At 43.0% G+C, this 23,176-nt stretch overlaps 1 protein-coding gene and 1 long non-coding RNA gene across 3 annotated transcripts; one reads left to right on the top strand and one right to left on the bottom strand.

Annotated features, from left to right (window-relative positions):
* Nucleotides 1-774: 774 nt before the first annotated feature.
* LOC114013126 (uncharacterized) lies at nt 775-11,391 on the bottom strand. 2 transcript variants are annotated; one of them, XR_003555987.2, is made up of 5 exons: nt 11,197-11,391; nt 10,905-11,085; nt 7,270-7,570; nt 3,705-4,758; nt 775-3,193 (listed from the first exon to the last, which is right to left on the bottom strand). It is a non-coding gene; the product is annotated as an uncharacterized LOC114013126 (long non-coding RNA). The 2 variants fall into 2 exon arrangements; XR_003555986.2 differs by lacking the exon at nt 7,270-7,570.
* Nucleotides 11,392-11,562: 171 nt separating this feature from the next.
* Nucleotides 11,563-22,605, top strand: SBSPON (somatomedin B and thrombospondin type 1 domain containing). Its single transcript, XM_055800812.1, has 5 exons — nt 11,563-12,311; nt 19,701-19,895; nt 20,442-20,532; nt 21,372-21,548; nt 22,244-22,605. Exons 1-5 carry the CDS (start codon nt 11,741-11,743, stop codon nt 22,359-22,361), a joined length of 1,152 nt encoding a protein of 383 aa, XP_055656787.1. The 5' UTR covers nt 11,563-11,740; the 3' UTR covers nt 22,362-22,605.
* Nucleotides 22,606-23,176: the final 571 nt, after the last annotated feature.

Here is a 23,176-nt window from a genome sequence, read left to right on the forward strand (position 1 = left end):
TGTAGACAAATGAACACCCAATTAAGGGAAGTGTTCACCACTTGTTTTACCAAGACACTTTGAGAGAGGATAGGAGTTGATTCATAAGGAGGTCAAGAAACCAAATAACACAACAAAGAAACATTCTTTTTTTTCCTTAAATGTTTGCAGAAGACGATAGAGGCTCTTTTATGCATGCCAGGCTGAAAATTTCCATTTTATGAAGCTGCTTTTTCCTCTAGAAATCTGTAGAAAAACCTGCTTAAAGCCTCGGTTTTTGCAGGACAATCAGCTGCTGCCTGTGGCATTGCTTCCAGACAGGTTTTCTTTTCCCCATAAATAATCAAGTTTATTTTGTTTGAAGTATTTTACATCCTGTGCTAAGGCATTCATCTTGTGCACACATTTAAACATGTACACACAGGAACATGCTGGGAGATATTTTTTTCTCCAAGGCCAAGACAAAGAAAAGGTGGAGACTAAGTCTGAAGTCTCTTGCTGTCAGTGATGGAGATTCAAAGGTTACTGGATAAGCTCTGAGCCTCTGTGTGAACATCTGAGATCAACTGAGAATGTGTCAAGGTCTATAATGTTACCTAGAAACTTTAAAACTTCTGTGGATTAGGAAAACCATTCCCACGGCTTACTTTGCCCCTTGGGCAAACATTGCCACTCAAAATCGGATAACTTCTGGGACATTACAAGCCCAGAGGCTCTAAGCTATTGCCTTCTGACAATGTAGTTCGGTCCTCATGGGGTGTTAGATGATTATTTTGATTTCATTCCTAGCTTCACCTTCATTATCAGTCTTTGTAAAATAAGAAAATGAGATGGATCAGTTTTGTTGTACTTATTTATTGGTGCCCTCATAATTCTAGAAGATAAGAGTTAATTTTGGAAAAAGACATACTCTTTTCCAGCAGTTGCACTCCAGTGATGAAACATGGATTTCTGTTAAGCTTGAACAGAAATAAATAGAAGAGGAAAAAAAGATGTAATTCTGCTAACAGTTTTGGTATTCTTTTTCCAGTAGTTAGCATGGGAGAAATAAAAATGGGAACTAGCAATCCTGATACAATAATGATTGCAAACATAGCCTAGCGTTGAACTTCAGGTCAAGTAGGATTACAGAAATGAGGGGAAAAACAAGTAGGCTAAGAAACATAGAACAAAATATACCAACTAAAATTATACCTAAGTTGGAAAAAGCTTTTGTGTGTGAGCTTGTTTGTAAAACTGATGCACTACCCACCTCAGGCAAACTGCTGATTATTTTTTTCAATTCCAAATTCTCTGACCTCTTATCCTGGCAGAAAATGTTTGTGGAACTTGCTGAATTTCTGCCAGACTTTTAATTATCCTACTGGGATGTTATTTACAGCCAGCATTTTAGGGTGAGCCTTGGAGGTGCAGTTCCCATTAGTATTAATGATGTGTGTATGCTGTGAAGGTAACTGTAATCCCTTTGCAGATTAAACACTTGATGCTGTCAAATCTTTTCCTAATGCTATAAATCTGAAGGCATTCAAAATGGGTGTAGGCCTTTTTTTTATTTTAATTTTCCATATGAGTGATTACAGCATTTTTGAATGCCTTGGATGAACAAAAAGATCTCTCCAGGAATGATGCTGTCTGCCAGAAAGCATAGCTATGAATGGATGGCCTGATTAGTGTAGGTGTTCAGGATCTTTGAAAGTCACACCAAAGAGTCTATCCAATATACTCTTGTTGGAGCTATTGTAGTTAATGTGTATAAAAACTTGCAAATTTTAATTCTTTGGTTGAATTAGTCCACTGTCAGATTGCTCATGGCCCATGCTGCATTGTAATACATTCAGTGAAGCAGGAGGATGGTTCTGTGAGTTTCACGAGTTGTGGATAAAACCAGAATGTGATCCCATGTGAAAAGTAATTGCTCTTATTTCTGAAATATAAGCTTCTCCACACACTAAGTGTGATATATCTAGTTTTGCTCTCTATGGATGTGTTACATCTTCAGCTGAACAGAAAACTAAGGTAAAGAATTTCAACATCAAACTTGTAGACATGCTGTGCTGGTCTACAATCAAATTAATGTGCAGATAATTGCACAAGGAATTGATAAACATGCTTCAGACCGAGAGGCCTAACTGTGGGTATCCTCTGCACTGGAGACCTCTGCTTTGTAACTAAGCCAATATGGGAATCCAGAAAGAGACAGAAATACAGCTGAAGTACTCACATCTTCAAGCTAGATAGCAAAACAAGGCATTTGAGAGAAAGATATAAACAAATCAAGACACAATGTAGCCTTAAAATTAATTCTCTTTTTCATATTATGCAGTTACACTTATCACACATACATTTAAACACAGAGATATTGAGGCCTGTGGGTAAGAGGGTTTCCCTGGGGGGAAATGGCCCTTGTACTTGTTGGCACTGGCTGATGAGACGGCTGTTCTACTTCATTTGCTACAGGCAAAGCTGAGCTGGCTCCTGTTGCATTCAGGGCTGCATCTGCCTTTGCCATCCATCCACCCCAACAAAATGTAAAGCCTAGTCACATTTATTGCCTCTTTCTTCCAACCATGTGGTGGTAGTAAATTGTTAATTGATTCTTAAGGGTAATCTAAAGGTTTAGCTCATTAAAATGGCCCCAAAATACCTTGTAGTTATTCAGGAATATGATCTGTCCTACCCAAAGCCTCATGGAAACCTGGGTGGGAATGGAAACCAAATGTACTGGGAGAGTCTAGGAGTTAGTTACTACCATCTTAGAACCCATCTGAAGTATCCTTGAAGGAAATGAAGTGTCACCCATTCACATCCAAATTACAATCTGCAGTTGTGTGCTATTTAGAACAAAAGTTTTTAAAAGGGCACAATAGTAAATTTGTGTTGGAGAGAATTTGTCTCAGGCTGCATAAACTGTTTGTGCTCTTTAGCACTGTTCAATACTTTATGAACATTCTGTAAACTCTGGGTAATCTCTGTTTTAGGTAACAAAGACGTGTCCAGGCTGCATGTACACCAAGCCAGGTACTACTCAAGCAGCAATAAAAAGAGTTGCATCTATCCTGGGTACAGAGTCTGAACTGGAGCAAACTCAACACCTCAGAAGAAAAGATTATTTCTCACTGCTTGACCCCAGTTGTCACTCTCACTCCTTCACTACTTGCAGCTGCCATCTGGGAAGAAGGCTCCTCCAAACCTCTTTAATAATATTTGAAAACACCTATTGAAAAAGGCAGAGGAAATGCAGGTATTACACAGCAGGAAGAATATCAAGAAATTCAACTGAAATCAGGGCCATTTTATGAAGTGCAGAGCCCTCCAAAAATTTCTGACTACACGAACTAGGCGAAACATGGAAGGGCAGATGTCCATCTGAAATAGCATTTTTTCACATAAGTCACATGGAGCGATGCCAGCTGAGACTGGGGATTGACCTCTTCTTTAAATTTTCTATTATTAATTTTTAAAACAATACACAGGTTTTGTAAGTGAAACTGCAAAGCACCCGAGAACATTTACATTGCAGCAGGAGAGCCTTTTTAGTTCTGTGATCACCACTTCTCTCTGCACTTCTAGTTAGTGTTTCTATAAATAGGGAAGTATCTGTTACGGGTAGCCCAAAAGAAGAAGTGCATAATAGTCTTCCCAGTGGGGTAAGTGCTAAGAAAACATCAACACACTCCCAGGTCCTCTACATGCACTCCTCTGTGAGTCTGGGAGAGGCCACTTACCTCTGCAAGGAGAGCCTTCAAAGCTGGAGGTGAGAGTTTACCAGGTCATAAGCCATTCAGGGTCTCTGCAGAAAATTTCTCCCAATTCAGCTGCCTGCCTGCCCCCATGTGTCCCAAACCCCTCACGTGCTGCAGGTGCAGTGAGTGCAAAGGGGCACTGGGCAGTGCCCAGCCACGCTGCAGGCAGAAGCAGCAGAGTGGAGAAGGTGGTAGGAGGGAGAAGCAAGTCATGTTTGGCGGGTGATGCAGTCCTGAGGGCACCTGAAGAGAGTCTTCTGAGAGAAGCCTTGAAGGTCATGGTGGCAGTGGAGCGATCTCCCCAGACTAGATCCTCCAGTTGATATAAGTCTGCAAGGTTAATTGGTTTCTTGGCTTTATGTGATGAGGCTCATTTTCTACCACATGCACATATTGTGGTTCTATGGTAGCTTAGTCAAAGAATATTGCTATCAAGACAGATTTGAACACAAGAAGAAAGTGATAACAAGTGCACTAACTGCATACTTCTGAGCTTCCCTGCCCTGCAGAGGTACCTACACATCTCCTGAGGACTTTTAGGTCCTGACCCTGGCACTTGCAGGTGGAAGAGTGTACTCAAATCCCAAGGCGTTGAAAGACCAGAGTGGGCCATGGTGGGCCTAAGACAGACCTTCCAATCAAGCCAAGCATCAGGGTTCATCCCCTCCTCTTTGTCATCCAGCCCTGTCCCACTCTGGCTAAAGGTCACTAGCGGATTACAGCAGGTTTGGTAGTTACGCTACTGGCAGGATCCAGGGGTGGGAGGCTTAAAACACAGCTGAACACGTGTGAAAACATGGCTGTTTGGGTTACTGTAGGCTCCGATGACTTCTCCATTTTTTCCAGTCTCTAAACCAATGCCTGATTTCTTCCTGAAAGCAATTCTTCACTTTGGTGGTCATCAGCTTGTGAACTGTGTGACTCTTCTATGGGCTGCTTCTAAGATGATTAGGAAAAGTAAATTTTTGTATGCTAGATATTGTGAGTTTTATGCAGAGGTCTGTGCATCTAATGGAATATTTCAGGGACCCATAACCTGAAAAAGATTGAAAATGGCTGCTAGTTTAAACTGTAAGTCATCTGCTGCTGCATGAGAATTATCTGGTGAAGTGTTAAAAGCTGGCATTGCAAGGATGACAGATGACTGGAGTTACTTTCTGAAATACTTGGCTCCTTTTACTGTAAATAGTATCACGACCAATTTCATATATGCAGCTAAGGCTGATCCTAAACTTGGCATGTCTTGCTTTTCTGGTCACCATAGCATTGGATAAACTTCCACAGGTGTGTTTAACAACATGAGCAATATTTATCTGGGTTTTTTGCGGTTGGTTGGTTGGTTGGTTTTGTTGTTGGTTGGTTTTTAACAGGGAAGTGTGCACATTGGAGTGACTTGGTAGATTTTGGGGGTCTTTTTTGCTGAACATGTATGCTTCTTTTTATTTAGGCAAGATAAAAGAATGTGGTAGTACCCGGCGCACAAAAGGCACTTGGTTCTTTGAGAGAGCTCTGAATTTCTGGTGGATTCCTCCACAGGTTCCCATTATGGATGCTACTTCCATACAGATGAGCTCTTCCCTGGTAATGGAGACCTTGTTGATTAGAGGAATTTAATGGCTGACTAGAGTAGAGTTATAGTGTGGGACTGGACTTTGGGCAACCATAAAGAAAAGGCTCAAGACTCCAAGCTTGATTTGAAGTTCTGCAGGAAACTGATATGACAAGGCCCCATGTCTTGCCTCTCAGCTGAGACTGTTACACATGGGAAAACTTTTTCTATTTCCTTCAGACTGAATTAGGGTTCACAAAACCTCGCTGCACCTTTATATGCATGGTGCACGCATGTGTGTGTAAACACTTGGGTAGAACTTGGTAGCATACGGTCTGCCTACAATGCAGGGACTCTAAGATCTCTTAGAGTCCCTTAGATGAGTCACAAAGAGGTGCCTTATCAAAACCCACATTTGCCTAAGTCCATCATCTGACTGAAAAGCTTTGTTCACAGTTCTGCTCTTAACCAGCAAGATATGCATGGAATTTGGATGAACAAAATAATTCAGAATATTCTAGATGCTGCAGATGTTAGCTCTGTGCGGTTCAGAATATTTCTGTGCAGCCTGAGAGCCAAAATCTGCCCTGTACGCTGACACAATTACACTCACTTACATGAAGTGACATGGCTGTAACTAATTGGACTAAGCACGCAAACTTTCACTGCATTTAGCCAAAGACAAACTCTGGCTCCAAATGTTTTTTCCCTGAATACATTTTCATGGTACCTGGCCCCATTTTAGCCTGAACAATACATTTTTGTCTACAGACACTAAAAATAGTTCATGTACTAATTAAAAAAAAACCAAGCTGTGACAGAAAACAATAAAGGCAAGGAAATGGGGAGGCATTTTTACATAGCCAGCAGCTTCCCTGGCACCATTTCTAGCTATGAAGAGGGTTATTAGTAAGCCCAGAATTATATAAACAGTTTCCTCAGCCAGCCAGTGCACACCAGAATCATCATTTACTTTCAAATTATTCAAGTCAGCAAAATCCACCTTTTCATCAGACCAGCGGAAAGATTGGCAGAGGTTTTTAAAAGTGGGATTATGATCAGAAAAATTACTCTCTTTCTCAACAGTTCAGTGCCCTAATTTCATAAACTCATTATTATTCCTGCTTTCTACATTGACAAAAAAAAGTGGTTATTCCTGCTAGCAAAGCACCCTCACCAGCTGCAGGAGGGGGAGCTGCATTCTTCTCTGCAAAATGCACCATCGCAGAATCAGCCACAAACTCCAAGATGCTGAATATTTGCTACTGAACATGATAGCTGAGAAAGAAATACACAGATTGAGTTTTGGACTATGCTAATCTTGGTTATAGTTTAAAGCAGCAGGGCAAATCTGATCTGGAGTTCATGAGAAATAAACAGTCTTAGCCACTTTTTGCATGAATTTAAGTAATAAATTTGAGGATAAACTATTCATCTCTTCGGCTTTACACAGTGATGAAAAAGGAGATGACTGGGCCTAAATCAGCGCTAATGTTTGCTCTAGATGTGGCAGAAAAGTGTGGGTACTCCAAGGCTGTGCAAGGCTCAGGGGCTGGTGGCTGCCATGCGCAGCTGAGAGTGAGCTGCATCTCAGGGAGCCCTCGGGCACACCAGGAGGCCCCGGTTCAGTAAATCCTCCGAGATTGCATAACTTGGAACAAGTGAGCAGTCCTACAGTGGGGTTATTATGTGCCTCGGGTTATGCAAGTGCTTAAGTGTTTTGCTGGATAGGGGCCCTAATCTCTCAGTATCGTTTTCTCCTGTCTTTAAAATGGTAATAATAATTCCTCCATCATGAAGGGAAGTAATCGATTTAGTCACAATTACAGAAAGGAAGGGGTCTGTAACTACCAAAAGCAGGAGAATCAGGGGTGTATGTGGAATAATATCCTGGGATGCTTCTTTTATAAAAGGCAGTTCTGTTTTGGAAAGTGCATGTGTTAAACTGCCACTCCCTCTTACTCTGGCTGATCATATGCATTTGAAAAGTAAACCTACCTGTTAAGCTCTGCAGGGAGAAAGCTAACAAACAGTCATCAAGTGAATTGTGTTCCTCACAAATCATGAATAGAATGCCTTCACATCTGAGCAAAGCCTTTGAAAGCACAAGGGTCCTATTTGGCCTGAAGAACCAAGACAGGTTGTCTGAATAACAGGCTGACTTCCCAGGACCAGGAGTTAGAAAACTCATCGCTTTATGCATCACTGGATATGCTGCAAATGCTCTTCTGCAAACACAGCCAGGTACTCGGCATGCCTCCTTGTGAGCGACTTCTGGGGAGCATTGTTCTCGACATCACTAAGACAAATGAAAATTGGAATGACATCCTGATCATACTTCTAGATTATAATAACTTTTAGAATTAAGATAAAAGAAGAACTAACATGAGAAAATGTACTTATGACAGCAATACCATTATTCTTAAGCCATAGGCCGTTTACTGTGACAAAAGATGTAGTTGTGGCCTGATGAGTAAGGGCAATGTTCTACCATGTGCACTAGCTGAGCCAGTCATGTCGTTAATTGCTGTTGGTGGAGCAGTCCTGCTGCCCTCTGCGCGCCCTGCCCTGGGCTACCTCGCCTTCCTCATGCTGGCTTAGGTGCTTCATTTCAGTTCAGCTCCCTGAACCTGTAAAAAGAGACACTCAGGAGGAAAAACCAGGAGAAGGGTGTTTTCCAGCCCTGATCCGCTTAGGTTGGGTATGCAAATTTGCCTGACATTTTCTGCATAGAAGCTTGACAGCAGCTTGGTATTCATCTTAGTACTTAGACATTTCTTCAGTAACATACAGGGAGGGTGAAGGCCTTTAAAAATCAGCCAAAACTATCCTGATAGATAGCTCTGCTATATTCCCACTAACCTCTAGAATTCAAGCAATTTCATGCATCATTACCAACTCCAACAAAAATCAATGGTTGTAATTGAGACACAGCAAGCCAATGTGTCTCCCACGGCAGGGTTGCACCTGATAGCTCTGCCAGGACAAAGCAGGTGGAAGGGGAAGGCTGTTTGCACAGCAAATGACCTCTCTCAAATATAGCCAGGTACTGAGCAGGCTCTCTTATGAATGATGCAATGTAGAGCAGCTCAAGCTAGCCATTGAAATAGCATTGTGCTTTCTGTCTAACAGCACAGGCTATGAAACTATAGAAACCTTCTTTTGCATATCACCTACTGTGTTTTTCTGATACAGGCTGATTGTTAGTGAAGACAAATCACACCTCATTTTTCTTACATATAAAATGTTGGTATTGCTTTAAAGCTGTCAGCTGCTTTAGCAAACGCTGTGATGTGGTCATTCACCTTAGTAGGGATTATTTCTTATCAGGAGGAAGTTGACTTTTTCAGAATAAGGGGGAAAAGGGCCTTTTATGACAAACTCAAGCTGTAGTTGACTGTGGTGCTCCCAGGAAGTGTGATCCTGTGTAGCAGGATGGAAACAGCCTGAACCCTTTGCAGCCACATCAGTCACCGTGTTGTCTCAATATAAAATGTAAACGGGTTAATTTCAGAAGGGTATTTCTGTAAATTAAATAGAGTGCAAACACAAGTCTAAAAGCAAAATAAATGTTCTGCAAGATATTTGAAGTCTTCTAATTTTGTTGCCATTGGATTAACCTCCTAGCAGAAAGGAAAAATGGACTCTATTTGTGCAAGTTAGGACCTTCCAGAGAGTTTGCTTGTGAGAAGGTGTGGACGTGTGGAATGCTGCAGGCTGACAGATAATGTATTTGAAAAAGTCTTTGAAGCTGAGCTTATATCAGGTCCCCAAAATTATGGCGGCTGTAAGTTAAACTTGGAAAAACAAGAGAGGTATTTTACTATCAAACATATATTTTGTTCCCAGACCGAAGCCTTTCCCAGTTGCAGGTGGCTTTGGTCTTCTGCCTAAATACTATGTGTAGACATGCACTGCAGGAGTGGACAGAGAGTAAGCGTTTGGCTCTGCTGTACATGTTTTATATAGAGAGAGCATAAATAACCATGGTAAATAATAGAGTTGGTAAGCATGGTAAATAAGAGAGGCTAGTTCTCTTTCTAATTTAATGTTGGAGCTCATTTGGCTCGGTTTTGTCTTTGTGGTATTATAAACCAAGGAGAGCTCCATGTAAGGCAATGGGGACACTTTAGTTGGAAATAGCAACAGAATGAGGCTCACTGGAACCATTTACATGTTGGAGAAATTAGTTGAAAAATGTGTTTCACAGTCTTGATTTCTTTTCCCCTCTTACCATATAATACTGCAGTTATATTTTAGTTTGGAAATTTGAGTTTTGAGTCATTAAAACTAAAATAGGGCAGAAATAGCAGAAAGACACAAAAATAGCTGGCAACGTGAGCTAGACCACAGTTTTCAAAATCTCAGAGCCAGAAGGAACACCTGCTTTTGAGAGGACTACAGTCCTCTGTCCTGAGATTTCTCCTCACCTCTGGAATTAAGAAGAAGTATTTCAGCACCAAGGGCATGTGTGGAACAGATGACTGATGACCTCTGTTCCATTCAATGGCCCTCTGTGGCTTACAAGGAAGACAAAGCAAGGGCTTGGCCCATTCCCTAAGCTTACCTACATATACCTTTTATATCAGCCTTGCCCAAAACAGCTTTTCCTTGTAAAGTTATCTGCATGACAAAAAGACAACTGACGACAGCATACGAGCAACACCTACTTTCTGTGGATGACCTCATGTCAGACTAGAAAGAAAACTGCCTATTTTGCTGGAATTGCCTGCAAGAGTTTGAATGCTGCTTCATTGCCTGAGAACACATCGCTGTATTTCTTTGTCCTTCTTACCCACAAGTTACCTAGTGCTAGTCCTAATAGCAAGGAACTAAACTGAAAGGGAAAAACCAAAATATTTGCTGGAACAAACTGGGTGAGCTTGTTCTGTCCTTTAATGAAGACCCTTTTTTCTGCTTGCTCTGAAGAATCTGCTTTTCTGCATCTAGTAGAAATTTTAACATTTTTCATTTGTATTCTGTTTTCTTTTATTAGACCATTGCAGACATAGTTTCTTGTTTTTCTGTAAACATATCCAGTTAAGACAAAGCCACTCTAATTTGTCCCAAACTCGTCCAAGTTTTGCTGACTTATTCCTTTAGCACAAGTCATCCACACATGATTTATCTACATATAAAGGTAGTTTTTACATTGATTTGCTAATATTTTGCCTTTCAGGTGAACCACAAGAACCCAATAAAGGAAAGGAAAAGGTAAAGAGGCATTCTGCTCTCACACCACCTTTCACCAAGACAGGCTGGAAGTCTTTTTCTCCTCTCACCCACCGCAGGAACTCCCCCAGTGTTCACTATTCATTGGTTGAAGTTTTAGGCTGGCAAGGTGCCAGTGAGTTCATTAGTGGCACACTGGATAACAGTGCAGACCCAGTCCTCCAGGATTTAAACAACATTTTAACAGCAACATTGTGATGGCTAGAAGAAATTAAACTCTGGCTGGCCCGAGCTGTCTCAGGGGGTCCAAGTACCCACAATGTAGCAGATAATATAACAGACTGTTACCTCCCATCTGTAGGCAGCTTCGGGAGACCAGATGTCTCATGCCTTAGTAGCTAGCTATCTGCAAATTGAAGTGTGCAAAGCTAACATTTTTTTGCAGTCACCTCACTACTTACTTTTGGGATTTGGTTTTTGGCTGCAATGATCAGGTCCCATTAATCTTGAAAACCTCTTAGGACCGGAGATAACTGGAAACCGGAATCCAAATCTTCATGTTTAGGAAGTTACTTGAGGATCCGTCCTGCTTTCCTTGTGCACCTGCAAATACAGCTTCTTTTGTTTGTTCTGGAAACAGAGCTTTAAAAGGGGAAAAGAAAAAAAAAAAGAAAGAAAGAAAATGAAAAACATAACACACACAAATGCTCTTGGCTGAGTGGGATGTGCCCTGAAATGAGAAAGCTCCTGTACCAATAAATCATGTCCGGTGGCCCCAGGCTGCCCACACCCGCCAGGCTGTCGTGGAGGTGGATAGGGACACTCTGGGACAGCTGTGTGGGTCGCTGTGTGTCACTGATGCACAGGGTACGGCTGTGCCATTTGCAGCTGCATGGGTCACTTATGCAGGGCACCGCTGGGTGGGACGCTGCCGTGCAGATCAGTTCTGTGAAGGCCACCACTGTGCAGGACATGGCTGTGTGACACTGCTGTGCAGGACTTGTGTGGGAGGGACATCACCGGGGGGGGGAGGGGGGGGGGGGGGGTTGGGCACTGCTGTGGGGGGCATCACGGGTCACCACTTTGTGGGTCCCTGCGCATGGGGTGTTACTGTGTGGGGTATGGCTGTGTGAGACGTGGTTGCATGGGACGTGGCTGTGTGGGATGTGGCAGTGCAGGACATCCCTGTACGGGATGTTGCTGTGAGGGTCATCGTGATGTGCGACATTGCTGTGTGGGACATCGCTGTGCGGGACATCCCTGGCTATGACAGTGTGGGACACCGTGGGTCACTGCCATGCAGATCTTGTGGGGAACATCCCCTGCCGTGCAGGACACCCTTGGGGACACGCACCCTCCCCACCTCCCGCTCCCGAAGCTTTGCCGCGGCAGCCTGGCCGCTGCCCGGGCCCCCCGGGGCAGGGAGCGGGGGCGGCCGGGCCTCCCAACCCGACCCGGTGGGGCCGGGAGGGCCGGGCAGGACCGCGCCGGCCGCCCCCCCCCCGCCCCCGCTCCCTGCCCGCCGATCCCGCCCCGCTCCACCGGGTGCCGGTGCCGGCCGGAGCGCGTAGCGGCGGCAGGATCCTCACGTCGGGGCGGCGCGGTGGCGGGCGGCGCGGTGGCGGGCGGCGCGGTGGCGGGCGGCACGGTGATGGGCGGCGCGGCGCTGTCGGGAGCGCTGTGGCTGGGGCTGCTGTGGGCCGGGAGCGGGGCCGGGGGCAGCTGCTCGGGGAAGTGCTGCGAGGGCCGGGACGCCGCCTGCGTCAGCGAGGGATGGAGGGAGGGAGGGGGCTACGGGACCTGCTACTGCGACGGAGGATGCCGGCGGGCCGGGGACTGCTGCCACGACCACGGCCAGGCGTGCCCGGGTAGGTGCGTCCGCCCCCTCCCCGGCCCTGGGGGGAGCCCACCGAGAGGGGCGGGGGGCGCCGAGCGGGGATCCCCCGGGAGCCCGGGCCCTTTCTCCAGGCGCAGTTAGCGGGCTGCCTGCCGCTGCTTTGCGGGGTGAAGGTTGCCCTGGGGGTTGGAGTGGGGGGTGCGGTCAGGGTCTCAGCTGTGAGGGGGCTCTGCAAGGGCGAAGCCCTCCCCGGTACCACCAGCCGCGGGGCGAGGGCCGGAGCAGAGACCAGGCTGGGGCTGTGTGAGCGCAGCAACAGGCACAGGCATGGGAAGAGAGACCTTTCCCGCACTAGGCATTTGCAGGGTTTCTGGATCAGCCATAGTGCAGTGCCTGGCGTTTGCCGGTCTGAAGTTATTTTCCCTCTAAAATGTGATGTTATGTACTGCTCACTCACACTCATCCTAAATTCACATCGGTTACAGTGGGGATGTGGGATTACAGAGACAACAGGGAGATGGATTTAGTGCCGTCCGTGTTTCTGAGCGGGTTCCTTATGTCTTGCCAAACATATACCAATGAAATAATCGGGGAAATCCCCAGGGCAAGGTTTTGTTCTCATTTCTAGGGGCAGGAATCAGCAAGGATCCACCGTGAAGGCAAGGACTTCAAAGTGAGCATAGGGGAGTGAGTGAGAGGGTCCTCTGCCAGCCTGCAGGGAAGGCCTGGCTCTCTGCAGAGCAGTGGCAAGGAGGGGAAAGTGACCCAGTTCTACCAAACTGAACCCAGCAGCCTTGTAGGTATTTACACCCCCACTTTCCGTGGTATTTCTGCCCTTTGTGGTCTACACAATTTGTCCTCCCTCCTCTCTGCGATGCGGCACGCAGCCCTTGCTTTACAGGTGCAGCAGGGGTACTCAGCCAGCCTCACGTCTCTTCCCGGCTGGCTGGACGCATGCCAGCCTGCAGCCAAAACGGCATGAGTCCTCTGCACAGTCCTGCTAATTTGGGTGCATTGAGCAGGCTCAGTGCTGTGCTGACATAGCCACACAGCTTGGGGACCCATGTTGGCTTGCGTCTGCCTGGGTTGGGAAGGGGGAGTATGACTGTCAGGTGGTGCAGACCCATCCTAGGTGACGTAAAGCTGTGCAGACTCAGCAGAGGAGAACCCCAGGTCTCCAGAGGAAACACGGTCAGTTCTCTCACCACTCAATAATCTCTTCAGAATAACAGAAGGGAAAAAAACATGCACCACAAGGTCTGACAGAAGGTAGCATCTTTAAAATTAGCATTTTTTTAATATATTCATATTTCATTCAGGAAAATCAGTAGGGAGAGAACTGACAAGATGCTTGCTTGTCACATAGTCACAGCATATTGTGTCTTTTCAGTAAATCAAATGATTTTGAATATTCAAGTATAGTAGGAGAGAGCTAATAAAGGTGCATAGTGTCAGTATTAAACCGGAGCTGTAATCTGATAAAAATTCCTATGCTCTTCAAAAGGAAGCTCTAACTTGTGCTTGAAAAGAAAGTTTAGACACTTCTCTTACCATAACTTCTGGCACCTGATGATGCCTTACTGTGTTTAAGATGGTATTTTTTGTCTCAAGCACAGTGGTGACGCCTCAAAATGCATGACTGTCTTGTACCCTTGTGTGGACAGTGCGTGCCCTAGAGCCAGGCAGAAAGATGGAGTCTTGGCAAAGTCTCCCTGCGTTTCTCTCTCCTGCACCAGGACTGAAATTTGACTGTCTGTGGTGGCCCAGTTCAGGGAGCTAAACCCGCAGGAAACTGCTCCTGTTTTCTCTGTTTCCTATTTTCGGCTGGTTGGCTCCCTGCACTGCCTCACTGCCCAGCTGTGTGAGCACCGCTGCTAGCGCAAGCAAAGGGAGCAGGATGTCTTGCATGAATGTAGCATGGGTGGGACAGGATTTTGGCAGCCTGAGGAGGTGAACCTAGAATCATACATCCAAAACCTACAAAACTGATCACAAGAAGTCATTCTTTTGAAGGCAAATGATCATATATACTTTCTATTGCAAGCAGCCAGTAAGTTATGTCTTGTATAAACAGAATATAAATAGTTCCAGTGGGAGTTTGCATCAACTTTAGACAAGTGTGGCTGGAAATTTTAAAGTAATTTTTGTTCCGGTTGGATGTTGAGGTCTCACCATTGAGTGTTTCTAAATTCTTTCTGAGTGTTTAATGACACCAAGGGTGTTTATTGGCATAGTTCGCTCTGAAATAGTTTTGAATGTAGAGTTCACAAATTTAGAACAGAAATGTGAAGAAAGGTGATCAGTGGTTCTCGTGCTACAGCTTGTTTGTCAGCCTGTTTGCCACTCATGACTTCAGCACCTGCTGAAATGACATTTCATCCTTTTGCAAATATTTAACAGGATGAAGTATTTGGGAAAAGTATGAGTGCTTCAAGTGTATGTAATCAAGAAATGTGTTAGGAATAATGCAAAACCAATACTCCAAAATAATAGAAACCACTGAAAGGAGGGGTGTCCTAAAGCTGCCAATGCCATGGTTAAATTCTGTCATGCCTAAAAATCGTAGTAGGTCTGGGACTTTATAAATAGATGGCTCAGCAGAAGTCCATGGGCTGCTAAACCTAAGTCCAAGGGTTTTCACATTAAGTATCTTCGAAGTTCTAACAATGAAGAAAGAATATTTGTACATAGAGAGCATTTAAATAGGAATGACTGTACAATGAAAAAGCCTGAAAAAGGAATGAGTTTGTCATTGAGTCGAAGTTGTTAGTCTGAGAAAATCCATAGATCCTTATACATTATACATTACAAAATATGTTGTGCAGTGATTCAGTAGAGATACAATAATCCTCTTTTTTCCAGAGATGGGAAAAAATTAAATAGAGTGTAACTCAGAAAAAAACCCAAACCTAACCAATCACTTATGATTCACGGTGCTGTAAATGGAGAAAAAGAAAATACCCTGACCACTCAAGCTGTGTTTCATAGGATAGCAATGTAATTTTTCAGTGTAATTTTGAACTTCTAAGTGTCTCATTAGCTTTCACATTTTGGTAAGTATCTGAGCACAAATCCTGTCCTTCAGGTTCCTTTGACTTGCATTCTTCTCATTTTTTCAGTGAATCATTTCTACCATCATTGTGTTAACTAAGCTGGACCAATAGTAACATAGACAGAGACCGTAACAGTGTAGCTATGGATCCCTGATACTTCTTTTTGTATTTCAAGAAATGGCACAATTCCTTTTATGTCAGCCCTGGGACCCATTCTCTGTCATGCTGGGGAAGTTAACATCTTTCCAATGAGGCACAAAACTGATGTACTGTCCCATAATAGTTGCTGGGTACTGACTGCAAAAGCGACATTATTATCCCACTGGCTAAATTCCATTCCAGCAATCCAATGTTCTTATTATTCCACATGACTAAGGCAATTCATACTTCTTTTTCTAAATCTTGATGACCATAAAATTGCCATGTATTGCTGCAGATGACCAATATTTAACTGTCACCTTGGTTTAATTCTAGTAAGATGTGAAGCCATCACTTCATTTGTTGTGCAGCTACTCAGTCCCTTTGGGAGTTTTCTACATGGAGAATGGGATGATAGACCTGATGTTATCTGTGTATCAAGGTGCTAATATGGGACTAAAATTATGTGGAAATTCTTACTTCATACAGCCAAGGAAGGGAGCCAACAGATAAGGAAAAAGGGCTAGAGGATATTTACTGTCCTTTGGGTACTCTAGGTAGAACTAAGATGTGTGATCAGACATTGAAGTCTATGTTTCTACTATTAAATAGAGTGGTGCCAAGGACTGTTTTCTGGACCTGCAGCCAGCTGGCAAAGACTGAGGTCCATACTACATTTAGCACTTGTCCTGGCTATCCCATGACAGGGTCCAAGACATTTTTACTATCACTGCTTTTCTTTTTTTCGAGTTCAAAATGCTTAAAACAAATGTCTGGGGTTTGGGCTGCAACACGTTAGAGCGGTGCCTTCACAGCCACAGAGACTGTGTCTTGTGCCCTGGGGTACCTCGATGTGCCAGAGCAGTGCCTAGTGGTGCAGCATCAGGGATCTGCACATGGAGCCATACGCTTTTTCAGTGTAATTTTCCAGTGCTGTTTTACAAACTATACCTAGGATCTTCCTGGAAAGGTGTTTATCAGTAAATAGAAGAAAATTTCAGAGAATGCTAACAGTTAAGCAGGATGGACAACTGGTGGCCCAATGCTCAGGGCTGCTCTGTGGTTCTGTTTCAGTGGAGTTCCTTAGGGTGTGGGATGCAGCATCCTCAGCCACTCGTGGTGCTGTCAGACCACTCAGAAGTGGGCAAGTTTGGTCAGGACAGGTGCACAGTGAGAGGAAAGGAGGGGAACTGTGATGGTACAGTAAGGACATCTGCCAAGGAGCCTCAGTCGGGGGTTTTATCTGCTTTACAATGGCTGTAGTGCTCCAAAAAAATTGGAGATGCAATGGCAGAGCAAACATCAAATTCTGTGCCTTATGAGAAGAGTCACAAACACCAAAGAGGTTATCACATTTTACTCTTCCCAATGTCTTGTACTGGCAGAATCCTAGAGGGCATGGAATATTTTCCTGAAAGACTAGTTTGGTCCCATCACTTTCCTGTAACAGAAATACAAGTATGTAACTAGTAGTCAAGCTGTAAAGCTTCTTAGGGATTAAAATTGTAATCAGAAAATGCAGGAAAAAAGAAGGTTGAAAATATATGATATGTTCCATTACGAGCTAATGAGAAACAGAACACATGGGAAAGGAAAAATCTCCGTTCATCTAGATAATGAGAGGTGTGACTCAAAACACTTCAGAAAGCCCAGCCATTGACTGTAACATATATTTTCCACCATTCTCTAAGTATCATGTTGAAGACTTGCCTTTATAAAGGAGTGGAAAAGCAAAGTAAAATGTGATTCACACTACACAGAAAAAGATTTTCAGCCTGCTTGTAATGTGCAATTAAAACAAGTCTTTGAAGAACTGGGGAGTTTCCATATCACTAAGAAACCATAACATTAACATAGGCACCTTTAGGCTTTTATAAGACACTGTGCTAGTATTTCAATTACATGACATTAATTACAACTTTATTGAAAAAGCAAGCCCATCAGAGGACAGAAAGGAGCTAATGATGTTAGGGGAAGCAGCATGGACTAGTACACAGCGCTGCAGTGTTTTGATTGCTTATTTCACAGTTAAGGAAAGCTGCAGAGGGCCATTCCTTGCTCGCCCAGCAGCATAATGTGCATGCATGGGAAAGCTGGCACCGCTGCTGGTGTCCTAGCAGAGGACATTCCCTCTGGACACACACACTGATGAAAGGGGAAGGGGCCTGGAGGGATGCAGCTGCCCAACTTGAAGCACCTGCCAGGTGGCCTCCAGGAAAAGTGGCTGCTGGAAATGAACCACTGGTCAGATTAAAGGTCCTTGTGGGCCGCAGTTGAGGACTACTCACGTAGGGAAATGACTGCTTATTGTCATATGATTCTTCTGCTTGAAGGATGCCCATGTGTGAGACATTTTTCTTACCTGTTCTTTCACGGCTCGGCCTGCTGAGGCTGTGTAGACTTGAAATTCCTATCTGGAGAGGCTGTGTTTGTTCCATCAGTAAGCACTTAGATATGATCCTCATCCAGCCCCTCAGGGGTCAGTGCTCAGTACAGTTTTGAAGTTCTGTAGAATGCATTTTGACTGCTAAAAGTGAAATTGTTAGGCCACACCGTTTTCAAAATCTGGGGCTTGGTGTTCCTGGAGGCTAAGGAAACTTGAGTTTGTTTCATGGAAACGTGAAACGGCTGTGTGTGTGTTAATGGGCAAATAAAGTGAAGACTTGTGTATGTAGCTTCTTAGTCAGGAATAATATGTCCGTCACCTGCTTCTGTATTCTGCAAATCAGGCTGTAAAACCTCTTCTTCTGTAGCAGATTATTTGTATCCACCTGGAAGATACCTCGCATATTGTCCATACTTCCATTAGCAAGGTTGACACAGAGCTACTGTTTTGCCAGAATACAAATGAGAAATGCAAGAGAAAGGAGAATTACAGATTGGAAAAATGTGTGTCACACTTAATGTAAATGAGAACTACAAGGAACACGCCATCATTATTAGATGCACTGCAGAGAATAAAATAAGCAAGGAAATGGCTAGTGGATAACAGGTATGATAGATTGGAGCATTTCTGAGTTTCAAGACAATACCAAAACTAAGAGATGCTTAGTTTTCCATTTACATCTCTCCTAGAAAGGTTACAAAAAGTGACAAACATGACATGAAGGCTCATTGGCTACATAATATGATGATTTAGGTTTTTTTCTAAAGAACCTGTGTGTTATGTAATCAAAAAAAGTGTCAAAGGCCATAAACTGGGCTAAAGTTTTCAACAGTTGCCAGAAAAGTACCACAGAACACAAAGTATTTTTCTTTCTTTCTTCATCTGAGACCTTCAGTGAGCTCACCTAATATATGTGAATTTAACAGGTGAAAGGAGTTCTTTGTACCTCTGACTATTAGGCTGGGTTAGGAGCGGTACACGTGTATGGTAGCTGTACTACTGATTGCTCTCTGCCTGAGGAAATGCTGTCTCCTATAACTGAGTTTACATCCAAAACAATGGCACTTGCCCCATAATGTTTTGGTCAAGTTCAGAGGAAGTTTGTGACCCACGAGAACTAAAATGCAAATATCTATTGGACTGTTCTGTGGTGGGGAATGAGCAAAAGAGGGCCTTAAAATCACATTTTCACACATTTAGCACATTTAAGTATCTGCATTGTTGTAAAGCTCTGTGTACATCAGTAAACATACAGACACAGAAACACAACTCTGCACACATCCCTGCATTGTTCTGACACTAAACAAACCCGAAATTATCACCAGAAACTGTCTTTGCAGCAAGGACCATGGTGCAGGATACTCTGTGTTAAAACAGGGCAACAAAGATGTGGCAGTGCAACTTCATTCAGCGTCGAGGAAAAGGGGTTAGAAATCAATCTGAGGGGAATCAAGAGGGCTGAAAGGCTTCCTGAATTCTGCTACTTTATGTTCAGAGTTTAAACAAAATCTGGTGGCGTAGGAACTGCCAAGGTAGGTCAGACCACTCACTGGTCTAGATAATCCATGAGTTGGCCTCCTTCGGGGCTAATGCCATGTGCTTCAGAAGATGGTACAGAAGAACCCCACAGCTGTAGTGAAAGGTTTCCATGAAGAGCTGTTTCTTTCCGGACAAAGGATGGAACAGGGAGCCAAGCACTGCAGACATGTTTGAACGTTAAATTTGAAGATGAAAATGAAAGCATGTAAAAAAGAAAAAATCAGCCTTACTACGCAAGCTCTTGAGAGCAATTAGGATAAAACAGAAGTCTTGACTGCTAGTAATGTTTAATACTGCTTTGCAGCTCTTCCGTGCATTGTGGGGGAGTGGAGTCATTGGAGTGGCTGTGCAGAACAATGTAAACCTGATCTGCGGGTACGTAGGCGCTACGTACAACAGGAACCTAAAAATGGTGGGGAACCATGCCCTGCTCTAGAAGAGAAGGCTGGCTGCCTGGAGTACTTGACATACCAGGGAGAGGACTGCGGCCATGAACATGGTAAACTCTCTTTATCTGTATATTGTGCCCATCATGGCCTTTGTAAATTTTACTGATGTCAATGAATGGAAAAAAGTGCATCTATCTGCAGCTAGCTGATTAAAAATACAATTTTAAACCTTACTTTCTATTGCCATATTGCTCTTTATTTATCTTTTTTTTCCTACTTAGGCTTTTCTTAATTTCGATTAAGTAAACCACTAAGCTGCATGCATTCCTTCAGTTTCTTGATTTAAGCCCCTCTGTGCAAAGTTAGAACACAGATCCAGTACGGAACACAAAACAGAGCTCCTTGTAGGCTTCCAGCACATCCTGTTTCCTCACAGACTAGATGGTGTGCATTTCCAGACAGATTTCTGCTGAATAAGGAGAGAGCTTAGCTGTGGGGAACGGGCTTGGGGTATGAAGTTGCCAGCATTTTATCAGTTTTTCAATAGTCAGCCAGCAACACCATCCACAAGCTTCTGATTCATCCATGCACCTACAGTAACTGAAATATGACTCAATGGTGTCTTGCTGCCTTACCACAACTGTTCTCTTCCTCAGTCCCTGCTTTCATAACTACCTCTGAATACGGTAAAGAAAGAAAAAGACGAGCAGCATCCTCTCTCTGGCCTTCAGATAAAGAAGCAGCTGGGTAATCTACTTATCATATGCATGTGGGTCATCTTGTTCAATAGAAAATAGCTGGCTACAGAGAAAAATGTAATTAAATTTGCAATAATTAAACAATAAGCTATAGCTTGTGCTGTTTTTCTCTCCTGCAGTTCATTTGTGTGTTCTAGATGTTGTTTTTTATTACTTGCTAATTGTACTGAATTAGATATTTGGGTCGTGGCAAATCTGAGGATAGCCGCTTTTGAAAGCAAACAGTAAATAATGCTAAATCAAAGCCAAATGTATCCGTAAGTGTTAAGGCTGATAAATTAGACGTAGGTCTCTGAACAAACAAAATGGGCTGAACGTGATCGGTCCCAAGAAACCTTTCTTGTAAATTAATTGACACAAACAGTAAAAAAATTTTTTTGGTTTCCAGTAGAGATGGTTATGAAGTTTAAATTGGGCTATTACTGGGTCTGTAATGCTCATAATACTTTGCCCTATGCTACTTTCCCCAGAACAATAAAGCCCACTGGTATTCTTAAAGCCTCTTTTCCATTTTCTCTTTTTAGCAGCATAGACGAAAAAATACGGGCTACTGAGATCTAGTTTTCAATGTAAATTAAGAACACAGAACACAACCAGAAAGTGAGATTATACATAAAGCACTGGACGGGGGGCATGGAATCAGAAATAGTTTGTGTAATGTTTTTAAGAATCCATTAATTAGGTTAGGGCCAGAAACAGGCTTGTTAGCAATGATGCTGTCTAACTTGCACTTCACAAATACCACTCGTATGATACATACATTTGAAATGTATACCTAGCTTATGCATTACTGATTATAACCAATTTAGTGTTTTTCTTTCTGAGCAGATACTGTGTAGAATTTAAAACCGAATCACTTTCACACCACTGTGCTTTGGAGAATCGACCATACGCTCAATGGATGCAGTACCTACGAGAAGGACACACTGTGTGTGTAGCTTGCCAGCCTCCAGCTATGAAAACAGACACGCATCGTTGTTCTGGAGATGGGCATAATGCAGATGGGTAAAAAAATCCACTTTTCTGTTCTCTTCTGTAGCAAAACCTAGTACAGAAGTTAAGACTACTCAGTCTCATTGAAAGCTGCATTTACCACACCCTAAAACTGAAACAGCTCATATCCCTTGTACAGCTCAGAAGACTGACCCTTTCAGTTCTCACAGAAACTGCTTTTAAAACCTAGATAAAATTGGTAAATAATTTCAATATAAGAGTTCAGTGCCTTGAATGCTTAATTTACTACTGTGAAGGGATGATGCAACTTTTGTAGTGCAAGAGGTCTTTTTACAGCTACAGGCACTTTCACTTAAAAACGGTATTTCCTGCCACAATCCAAATCTGATTTCAGGTTTAACAGTGGTGGATCATTACGCTTCACAAACCTACACACCTGGTTTCTAGAACAGTAATTTTTAAAGTAGACATTTAATATTTGGAAGAGATTTTTATTTGATCTACACATTTTTTAATATGCATACTACTTAATACCTGTACAACCAGCTACTCAATCTACCGCGCTGTATACTATACTCAGGAATATAGTGCTTGCTCCAGGAAGCATTTTAAGAGCTAGATGAGCTAATTAAAGTCTTACACTATCAAGCAAATCCAATCTTCTGACAAGTTATACAACACAGCCTAGTTAATATGAAATGTACAGTTTTCAGCATTTTAATTCCTCACTTATTGTCACATTTCAGAGGTAAAATCTTACACTGGGAAGCAGTTGGCAACTCTCAGTGCCAAGGAACCTGGAAGAAGATTCGGCAGCTGGAGCACTGTTCATGTCCCCTTGTGCATAGCTTTATTTTTACATAAAAGTCTGAAAGACCTTTGAAACATAAAGATTAAGAAAGTTAACACCAATGCCAAGAAACCTAGACCTTTCTGCTGCATTTTCTGGAGCCTAATCAAACTCTAAAGGAGTCAGAACTCTGGAAGAAGCATTTCAGGAAACTCTGCCTAAAAACAAATCACCAAGACTGATCTTTGTATTAGAACACTAGAAGCATGCATCCATGTTTTTCTTTTGTAATTAAAAGAGCTAATGTTTCTAACCGTAGTAGCTGCTTTTCCTAAAATTCTCATTCTTTATTGACCACAGTTCTGTCTACAGGCACTGCTCCTACTCAGCAGTGAATCCGCCAAACATTCACAAGTCTGAGAATAGTTACTGTCATCATTAAATAGCAAGGGTGAATAAAAATGAAAGTTTGAGAGCTAAAACCAGATTTCAGTTTTGATCCTTTGCTCCTTCCCAGTACCATCTACACAGCTGTTTATATTACAAGTGGTATTCTTCCTCTATATTGCAGTTTTCATCTTCAGCCACTTTTATGAAAAGGTGTATGCTAGTCAGCATTGTAAAGGAATCAGTCTTGTTCAGAATTTCATGTCACTTAATACAGTGTGAACTTTATGGCAGATGAACCTAAACAAGACTTTGTGACCAAAGCCTTGCCTAAGATTAAAAAAAATCACTTATTACTAGTTAAAACTGCTTGTGAACAACGATTAACATAGAAATTTACAATATTAGAGCACTGGCAAGACTGTATGCAGGGAGCTCAAATCCCTGTTTTGTTACCTATTTCCTTGAATTATTGTTATAGCATTAAAGAGGCTGCATACTG

This window comes from Falco peregrinus, chromosome 3 (assembly GCF_023634155.1).
Source record: "Falco peregrinus isolate bFalPer1 chromosome 3, bFalPer1.pri, whole genome shotgun sequence".
NCBI classification, from domain to species: domain Eukaryota; kingdom Metazoa; phylum Chordata; class Aves; order Falconiformes; family Falconidae; genus Falco; species Falco peregrinus.

Excerpts from the sequence above, each read along its gene's own strand:
- SBSPON (XM_055800812.1), top strand. The coding sequence starts at position 11,741 with ATGCAGATCTTGTGGGGAACATCCCCTGCCGTGCAGGACACCCTTGGG. Across the intron at positions 12,312-19,700 it reads CCACGGCCAGGCGTGCCCGG|CTCTTCCGTGCATTGTGGGG; the intron begins GTAGGTGCGTCC and ends ACTGCTTTGCAG. Across the intron at positions 20,533-21,371 it reads TCAGATAAAGAAGCAGCTGG|ATACTGTGTAGAATTTAAAA; the intron begins GTAATCTACTTA and ends CTTTCTGAGCAG.